The sequence below is a fragment of the Penaeus monodon genome, chromosome 4, assembly GCF_015228065.2.
Source record: "Penaeus monodon isolate SGIC_2016 chromosome 4, NSTDA_Pmon_1, whole genome shotgun sequence".
NCBI classification, from domain to species: domain Eukaryota; kingdom Metazoa; phylum Arthropoda; class Malacostraca; order Decapoda; family Penaeidae; genus Penaeus; species Penaeus monodon.
The window spans coordinates 1885385-1895476 of record NC_051389.1 but is presented as its reverse complement, the minus strand read 5'-3'; the positions used below and the strand labels follow the sequence as shown (position 1 = coordinate 1895476).

The window sequence follows — 10092 nt, the reverse complement described above, 5'->3', positions numbered from 1 at the left end:
CCCCCGGAGGTCCCTATGCCCGGCTCCGATAGCGAAGCCCGCGTGCAGTACACAGTTCCCGGCGCTTCCACAGCGCCCTCCCGCTGCCGCGCGGCCCCTGCTGGGAGCCGCGCCATGCCTCCCGGGCCCACCGACCCCAGGGTACCAGTACGTGCCTACCCGGGGGGCGTCCCGCCGCCCAGAAACCATCCTGGTGTCAGAGCGGGTCCCTCCCCGCACCACGCCGTATGCATCTGACCCGCGCCGCCCGCGCCCGCCGGCCGGGCAGCACGAGCCCGCGCGCCGCCGCCCGCAGCACTGCACCACGCCCCGCGCCACCCGTCCCCGCCCGCGCTGCGCACGACCCAGGCTCCCTCCCCCGGAGTACCGCCATGCCCCGCGCATGGTTCCTGAGGCGAGGCACATGGCGCCCATGCAGCCGGAGGTGCGCTACAGGGTGCCCATAAACCACCATGAAGTTGCCCTCGTGGCGTCGGGGGGGCCCGCCTCCTTCGTGCCCGCAGGAGGGGCAGCCGCCCAGGGCCTCCGCGACCCAAGCTAGAGCGGCAGCCCTTGGAGCAGCGGCCGCACCCCTACGAGATGACACGCCGCCTCCCGGGTCAGCGCACTCCCCAAAGGGGGGCTCCGTACGCTCCCGTTAGTCCCCACGCCCTCCCAGCGAATGCCCACTACGGGCCTCCGCGCGTGGTGGACAGATACAACAAGCACCCTTATGGTCGCGCCGAGATGAGTCGAGAGTCAGGTTCGTGGCACGAGCAGGCGCCCTCCCCCGCCTCAGCACTCGCCCGAAGCCGGGCCTTCGGCCTCCCCAGAGCCGTCCGCTCGCCGTACGCCAGCCCCGGGAAGGCTCTTGGCCGGCAAAGCGATACTCCGAAAGTCAGGACCAGGCGAGCGAGTTCATTCCGCCGCAGAGACTGAGGGAACCGAAGCCGTGCGTCGAGCTCATTCCGCTGAGACTCCCAGCCAACCAAGAGAAGGAGAGGAGATCGGAGGTGAAGGGAACCAGTTCCGTCCAGTCCAGGGCCTCCTCAGAAGCATCAGGCGGCGACGCCCATAAGCCCCGCCACGGTCACACCCGTTAACCGCAAGGCTTCTGAAAAGGGAGCTCCGGCCGAAAAATATGCTCGGATTAATACTCCTGATGACGACGAAATTCAGGAAGCTTCTCAGGGCAACGGTGGACTCCAGTTTCCGCCAGGCTTAACTGTGACAGAGGCAGTGGCATCGCCTCCAGCACACCACACCGCAGCTGCGAAACGAGAGAACTCCAAAGACGTTTTTGTCTATCCAGAAAAATCTGACGAGTCTGCTAAACGGTTATACAGTGATTCAGATAAAGCAGGAATCGCACAGGCTCATGCTGAGCTGCAGAAGACATCAGAAGACTCAACGGAACTGAAAAGCAAACCGCCAGAGCCCCAAGAGAACAGCAAAGAAAAACACGCCAAAATCAGCAGCAGCATCGGAACTAACCGTCAGCAAAGACGAAACCCTCGACATGAAACAAGACAGAGTTGCTGCTTCGAAACGACAAGCGGAAAACGGTGAGCTTCATCAGAGAAGGAGGAAGGACTTCATCACCGAGGTTTACCCAGTGATTCGCGGCGTTTTGAAAACAATATTATAGCCTCCAGAGCTCCCACTGCGTGAGCCAGGGCAGATCAGCTTCCGAGCCTCCACCGGAGCGGCAGGTCCCTCTGGAACCTCACATCGCCATGAGACCAGCATCGCTCCCCGCCGCCACCAAATACCCGTATCAAACCCCCCTCCGAACAGGGATTCCGCGCCCCCGACAACCGAAGATGAACGGGAGAGCGAAAATATCCGCGGAGGACAATCACGACAACGACAAAAGTGTCGTTGAGCGCCTGGATTTCGTGCTGGATGACCTCGTGTCCGTTCCCGAAGCTACCTTACCCAAGGCGTCGCGATCCCCACGGGCAGGTTTTGGCGTACTCGTCAGGAAAGGAGGAAGCCAAGCGTCCGAACACCCTTGTCTTCGGGAGAGGCTCAGGGAAGACTTTCTAACTATGGTTAAGCGGTACATGCCGGGCAGCACCATAGCGGACTGGGGCTGGGACTCGTGCTCGCCGGAGCAGATCCTGGACCAGCTGATCAAGGTGTCCTCTGGCGGTAAGGGATTCGTGCAGCTGAATCTCTTTTGTTGGAAAGAGAGAGTCAACTGAATTTCTTTATTCCATTTAAAAATAGTATGGGTTTATATATACTGTGTATATCGATAGACAGAAAGATAGATAGATTGATAGATATATTCATGTTTTTGTGTGCCTATATATGTATGTATATGTTAATATATATAATATATATATCTATATATATATATTATATATAATAATATGGGTGTGTGGTGTTTTGGGGTGTGTGTGTGTGTGTGTGTGTGTGTGTAAGTATACGAATATGGATCTGTCCTATCTAAATATAGATAGTAGATAGAAATGTGTGTATACACACACACATACATTAACCCTAAAACACACAACAACACACACCACACACACACACACACACACACACCAAACACACACACACACACACACACACAACACACACACAACACACACACACACACACCACACAACACAACCACACACAAACACACACAACACACACACACACACACAACACCCACACACACAACACCCCCAAAACACACAAACAACACACCCAAAACCCACACAACCACACACATAGATGGATATGTTCATGTATAATAACTAACGCAGCCGTTTTTGCTCTTCAGGCGACGAAGGCATCAACGGCGGCGCCCGCTCCACCAGCACCGCCTCTGCCATGCAGGACGACCCTCTCGAGGACGACGTCTTCACCTCCAGCGTGGCCCTCAGGGTCGAGAGCCGCACCCTTTTCCAGGGGCCCCTCCTGCCCCCAGCCCCTCATGCCTCCCGCCCACACAGCGGCGCCAACCACCACGAGTCCCCACACCCCGACGCCGCCCAGCACTATTTATTTTCCCCAGTCCTCAGCGCCTTGCACGGTGACGGCAGGCGCTGGAAAACCACGGGAGGAAGCCCCCCAGAGCAGTGTGCCCAGGTCCCCAGTTCCCCAAAGCACAGTGCCACCGACTCCAACCCCGGTCACTTCGCCGTCAGCAGCACCTACATTTCACGCCTACATTTGCCAAACGCGCATCCCAAAAACACACACCCCCTACCCAGACGATTTCCGCGTGCCCCCACATCTCATGCAGCGTTTTCCCCAAACAACCCCGCTAATACAAAGGATCAGCACGGTGCTTTCTCACACAATGGCTCCACATAATATCCAGTCCACGCAACAGCTGTACACGTTTCTACCATTTTCCCCAGCAACTTTGTATACATCTAATGCAGACCCAACACCCCACAGCATGTGTCTACCACCCTGGGCAAACGTACCACCCCATTCTAAATGCAAGGGTAATGAAACGCATCTAAACCGGTTCCACAACAGCCCCCCATGTAAGCTCTGCCACACAAATGCTTCACTGGCATATCCAAATCACCACTACGCTGGCACAGGCATTAACAACATATACAACAAAATTCCACACCCCTTCCCACCACAATGTCACACTCGCTTCCCACCACAATGTCAACAACTCGTTCCCACCACAACGCGGGCCCTTGCACTCGCCCGCCATCTACTCAGCGGCCCCAACACATGCACCACCTCCAGAGGTCTGCCTCGGCGACGGTCACACCAGACGCTTATCCGGAGACAAACGACACCCTCCTCTCGCTCGGTCGTTCCCTCAGCCTGTCACCTCTGTCCCTTATTCTCCTTCTTCAGGGCCTTCAGTTCCCCAGTCTTCGGCTTCTCACCTGTTTCTTCAGCGCCGCATTCCTCCTCTTCAGCCGCTACTCTGGCCATGGGGTTCCCTCATTCTGCTGCACCCCCCCCCTCACTTTAACCCCTTTGGGTTTTCCTCTTTCCCCCCTTCAGGTCCCCCACCCCGCCCCATCACCCCCTCATTCTGTTCCCCCACCCCATCCGCCCTCCCCCCCCTCGGCCCCCTCATTTCAGCGCCCTCCGGGTCCTCACGCCTCCTCCACCCCACCACCCCAGCCCCTCCAGTGCCCCATCCCGCCTCCTCGGGCGACCCGCACTTCTCGTCCCGCGCCCGAGACGCCCCTCCCACGGCGCCCACCCCTTCGCCGCCAATGAGGGCCGTCCCGCGGCGCCCCCCCCCCATTTACCCCACCCACCCGCCGCCCACCCGCCCCGATGCGCCACCCGGCCACCCCCACCCTCCCCCTGCCTACCAGGCCTAAAAACCACCACGCACCTGTCCACCCCCCGGGCGGCCGCGTGCCCCACCCTAGCGCCCACTCCGCCGGCGTCCACCCGCCGCCCTTGCTCATGCCAGCCGGCCAGGGCGGCCCACTATCCCCGTCACCTCACCACCCCCGCCACCACCACGCCAGCACCACGCCCACGCCCCTACAGTACGCGCACCCCCAAAGGGGCATTTTCCCCAAGAAGTGGACGGGTTTAGGGTATGCTGACGATGTTTTTTTTTATTTTTTGTGAGATCGAAGAAAGGGAGATCTCCTGTAGGATAAGGTTCAGCCATTAAGATTGAGGCAACCCTCTTCTATTCATGCTTGTTCTGTGTGTCGTAGAAAGTAGGCAGTGCATGATCTTTCTTTTAGAATGAGATTCACACACAAAGTTTCTCTGTGCCTTTCTATCCTTTCTTTTTTCTTCTTTTTACCTATCTATCTATCTGTCTGGCTTTTTTCCCACTCTCTCTCCCCTCTCTCTCTCTCTCTCTTCTCTCTCTCCCTCTCTCTCTCTCGTTCCTCTCTCTCTCCTCCCCTCTCTCTCTCTCTCTCTCCTCTCTTCTCTCCTCTCTCTCGTCTTACTCCCCCCCTGCCCCCCTCTCTCTTTCTCTCTCTTTCCTTTTCTTTGCGTGTGTGTGTGTGCCCTATCCCTTCTAAATCTCAAAAGTTTCTCCCAATTCTTACCTTATAAAGCTTCTAAAGTTTCTACCCTTCTTCCCTTTCTCTTTTCAACCCCCGATCATCTGAGCATGAAATAATGATGAAATAATCAACACACTCACACCCCTCCACTTTTTATGTATAACCTTCCTGATTCTGTCGATGTTTTTTCCTGTAGGTGTCAGTGTCGAGAACGTGGTGAGGTCAGCTGTGTTTGCTGCCCTGAACAGGCATGCCTCGCCGACCTGACTGGGCAGCGATAATATTATTTGGTATATATCGTTTTTGTGTTTGTGAATGGGTTATTGATGCATTTTAGGGTATTGATTTGTGTGTGTTGTGTTTGTGTTTTGTGTGTTTTTTGTATATGTGTGTGTGTGTGTTTTGTGTGGTGATGTATAAACTACATGCAGTGATACATACCTACATGTACATGCTTTTTGTGTGTGTGCTTTGTGTTTGTGTGGTGTGTTGTGTTTTGTGTGTGTGTGTGTGGGTGTGTGTATTTGTGGTCTGGGGTTTTGGGTGGTGTTTGTGTGTTATGTTGTGCGTGTGTGTGTGTGCGAGTGGCATATATACATACATGCAATCCATACATACCTACTTGTACATGTTTTGGCAGACATTACAGATAGCAACAGTTGCAATGGGGGAAAAAAATATCAAACTGTTACTAGCATTTTTTTTTTTTTTTTTGCTACTGTTATTATTTTCATCATCACTGACTTTTCTTATGATCAGCATTGCCAATAAATATCATTATTGTTCTTGTTCGATTTCTATCGTTATCATTAGCCATTGTTACTATTATTATGCTGTTATATTTTTTTTTTTTTATCAATTTAATTAGTCTTATCATTATTATAATTAGTTTTTTTCATTATATATTTGATTATAATTATATATAGTTTCATTATCACTGTTGTTGGCGTTATCATCATTATCATTATTACCGTACCATTATTGCCGATGCTCTCTCTCTCTCTCTCTCTCTCTCTCTCTCTCTCTCTCTCTCTCTCTCTCTCTCTCTCTCTCTCCTCTCTCTCTCTCTCTCTCTCTCTCTTTCCTCTCTCTCTCTCTCCTCTCTCTCTCTCTCTCTCTCTCTCTCTCCTCTCTCTCTCTCTCTCTCTCTCTCTCTCTCTCTCTCTCTCTCTCCTCTCTCTCTCTCCTCTCTCTCTTCTCTCTCTCTCTCTCTCTCTCTTTTTCGCTCTTCCTCTCTCTCTTCTCTCTCTGCTCTCTCTTCCTCTCTCTTTCTCTCTCATATCTCTCTCTCTCTTCTATCATATATATATATATATATATATATATATATATATATATATATATATATTATAGTATATATATATATATAATAGTGTATGTTATATATAATATATAATATATATATATATATATATATATATATATATATATATATATGTATGTATGTATGTATAGATATTTATAAATATATATAGATAGACAGATAGATTGACGGACATATAAGCAGATATAGATATTTTATTATTCCTCAAACTACTTATACTGTAAATACTAAAAAAAAAATCATTTTTTACAGGTTAATCGAGACCAGTGCAGTATCACCTCCAATCCAGCGGCAGCGAAAAGGATTTGATCCCACCAAGTCAGTGTCAGTGATGGCGAAGGAGACTTTGAACCTCTAAAACAATTCCTGATGAAACAAAATCACGTGAGAAATAGAGAAAAGAATCTATGAAAAACACAGTGATGATTTTATATTCTTACGAACTCTTTTTTTTTTTTTTTTTTTTTTTGCTTTTTTTTCAAATAAAGAAGTAACACACGTGATGGAAAACTGTTTATTATGAAAAAAACAATACCTTTGCCCGAGAAAGTCTCAAAGTGACGGCCAAGTGGAAAATGTGCTCCATAGCGGCTGAGAAACTTTTCTTCATTTTAGCACAGGAAAATGGACGCTTAAATACTTTACTACGTCACTATGACTTTCCCAACGTGTTTTTTTTTTTTTGGTGACGCAGAGACAGGGTCTGGATACGTGGAATAAATGACAATTGATACTTTTTCTCTCTCCAACTCTTTTTTTTTTGTCTATCAACCCGCCATTTGTATCTTATCTCTAAAGCAGTCAGCCAATCTATATATCTGATCTAACTATTAATCACTCTTTCCGTCTCTCTGACTACACCTATTCATCTAAATCTTTATCGGTCTATTTATCTCTCTATCAATTTCGCTATTTTTCTATCTATCTCTGGCTAAACTTATTTATCTATCTCCTTACCTAGATATTTATATTTCTATCCATCTCTTTAACAGTATATTTATTTTTCTATCTATCTCTTTGCCTACATATTTATTTTCCTATCTCAGGCCAAATCTATTTATCTATTTCTTTATCGAACTGTTAATTGTCTGTCTTTCTCTGACTAAATCTATTGATCTACCACTCCATCGATCTATTTATCCGTTTATCTATCAATCTATTTTTTCATGTATATCTTTAGGTAAACCTATTCATCTATCTCTTTTCCCTTTATATTCATTATTCTATCCATCTCTTGTCTATCTCTTGACTATGCCTATTTATTTATCTCTTTGCCAATCTATTACCTCTCTCTACCTCTCTCTGACTAAATATATTTATCTACCACGTAATCTATCTATCTATCTATCCGCTTATCTCCCTCCCACCCCCACCCCTTTCCAAGACTTCAGCTATTCTGCAAACTTTCAACAGTATACGGGTAAAAAAAAATATATATATATAGCCGGGAATATCCCCACAAGTCGCTACTATGTGAACTTCAACCGAATGATTAACAATTTAACAGTCGATGTTAACTGTGAATTCTTTTTAATTATTTTGTTCGGTCAATAAATGTGATTTTAGGTTTAAGAGTTAATGGTTGAAATGGCCAGGAAAGAGCCCATTGTTGGGATAAACGCGACTGCAGAGATAGCATGAAAATGTGTGATTTATATGGAGAGCCTAAACAGTTGGAATTGCAGTCATATTTAAAGTTATATCTTCGCCCTTGTCTTGGGTCTTATATATATATTATACATGTGTGTGTGTGTGTGTGTGTGTGTGTGTGTGTGTGTGTGTGTGTGTGTGTGTGTGTGTTGTGTAGGTGTGTGTGCTGTAATAGAGGTTTTTGTGCTGTTATGAGTGTTTTATATTTCGTAGATGTGTATAATAAATAAAGAGAAAAGTGTGTAGTTGTGAGAAGAGAGAGAGAGAGAGAGAGAGGAGAGAGGAAAGAGAGAGAGAGAGAGAGAGAGAGAGAGAGAGAGGGGGGGGGGGAGAGAGAGAGAGAGAGGAGAGAGGAAAGAGAGAGAGAGAGAGAGGAGAGAGGAAAGAGAGAGAGAGAGAGTGAATATGCGAATATGTACCTGTAAGTATAATGTTCACTACCTCTCCTCCATATGCGCCGAATAACGTGCGTATATTTCTGAAAAAAATTCTTCTGCAGAGCCTACATGATGTACAGATTTAGGTCACATGAGTAAAGGTGGTGTGTCCTGTGTTGATTATATGATGTATATTATTTCTATAAAATCTTATAAACTTTTTGTACATTTCTAGATGTTTCAATTTAACCTTTATGCTGATCACCGTGTTTTGTTTTATGTTCGTTTGTTTTTCATATGCAAATTCACTTTTTTATGCGCATAAACAGAAAATTAAATGACGAGAGAAATATATTTGTGATTCTACTCACAAAACCCACAATCTTTTGTGTGTGTATATATATATATATATATATATATATATATATATATATATATATACAGATAAAGATAGATAGACAGATTGATAGATAGATGGGTTGATAGTTATATAGACTGTTTGATTGACTGATTAATAGACTGATAGATAGATAGAATAACAGATAAACTGATAAATATATATAGGAGATAGAAATATCGAAAGACATAACTGGATAAACAGATCGACAGATATAAATATAAATATTTGCCTTGATTTTTATATTTGCAACAACAAACAAAATAGTTGTAGATGATGTATTTTTGATCCGTTAAAATAGAAAGGCTTTAGAATAAGAAAAAAGTACCATAACAGATAATAATACGCAGGAAAAAGATTTTTTGAAAAGATGCTTCAGTAATTTAGAAATCAAACAAGTTACTCATCAGATCCAAATAAAATTATAGGAATCTATAGGTGAGATTTTTTTTCTTCTCGAAATATCCGTATGTTATTTTTGGTTAAATTATTAGCACCGTATTGTCTTATTGCCAAATATAATCACGTTTTGTCTAGAATTTTTTCTGTCACACGGTTATTATAAAACATCTTATCGAATAAATATATCTAGGAGATAATACTTATTTATACTCAATAACTCATATAATAAAAGCAGAATTAAGATTATAATTAATATGGATGACGGAGAATGCATAAAATATGTAGAATGAACACATCAACAGTGCAACTGAATACATAGTATTTGCAACAGATCAAAGAAGCACATAATACTGAAAGTTTTCACATAATGACATTTTATCCGAAAAAGAGATCTTAGAAATGAAAAGGAAATACAACCACATCAACTGGAAATTGACGTCTTTTCAAACCCGTCGGGAGTTTCTCATCAGTCATAGCAAATAAATTAAATGGACTCTTGATAAATTGTATTGTTCACTAAGGAAAATTATAACGATTTCGAAATGTTACGTTCATTGTCAATTTATGTTGTGGCTGATTCCTGTATTTTCTCATTCCACACTATAATATTTTTGCGTTTGTGTTCATTATACAACTTTACATGCTAATATATATATATATATACTTAGAAATACTTAATAATTATACAAGGAAATACCAACACTAAGGACTATATATATAACAAGACACAGATCACATTAAATAAATAAATAAATAAATAATAAAGCATCTCCATTGGTTGACCAAAAGCAGAATACCAAATGGAAAAAGGCAGCGACAGCCAATAGACCAAATAAAACACCGACAGACTGGATAAAAGACGGGGAAGAGGAATATGATGTAGAGTGAAAGGCTGAGTTACAGGTAGTCGACAAATAGGCTCTTTCGTGGAATTCTGTGGAAATGTTTTTGTTCTGTATTGAACAGATGCCTGCCAGGAATCATTCGACCACTATAAAT

General features: G+C 45.2%; 2 protein-coding genes and 1 long non-coding RNA gene across 3 annotated transcripts in view; all 3 read left to right on the top strand.

Moving 5' to 3' along the window:
• LOC119599308 (leucine-rich repeat extensin-like protein 3) overlaps nt 1-541 on the top strand; it is a 766-nt gene extending 225 nt beyond the window's left edge. Inside the window, exon 2 of the mRNA XM_037949054.1 lies at nt 33-541. Within this exon, the coding sequence (XP_037804982.1) occupies nt 33-541 (509 nt within the window). The remainder of the gene's footprint in view (nt 1-32) is intronic.
• Nucleotides 542-2914: 2373 nt separating this feature from the next.
• LOC119599300 (mucin-2-like) lies at nt 2915-3928 on the top strand. The gene has a single exon (XM_037949044.1). It carries the CDS (start codon nt 2915-2917, stop codon nt 3926-3928), a length of 1014 nt encoding a protein of 337 aa, XP_037804972.1.
• Nucleotides 3929-5127: 1199 nt separating this feature from the next.
• On the top strand, nt 5128-7688 carry LOC119568089. The gene is made up of 2 exons (XR_005228063.1): nt 5128-5233; nt 6520-7688. It is a non-coding gene; the product is annotated as an uncharacterized LOC119568089 (long non-coding RNA).
• The last annotated feature ends 2404 nt before the right edge of the window (nt 7689-10092 follow it).

Coding starts and splice junctions, on each gene's coding strand:
- LOC119599300 (XM_037949044.1), top strand. CDS start 2,915: ATGCCTCCCGCCCACACAGCGGCGCCAACCACCACGAGTCCCCACACC.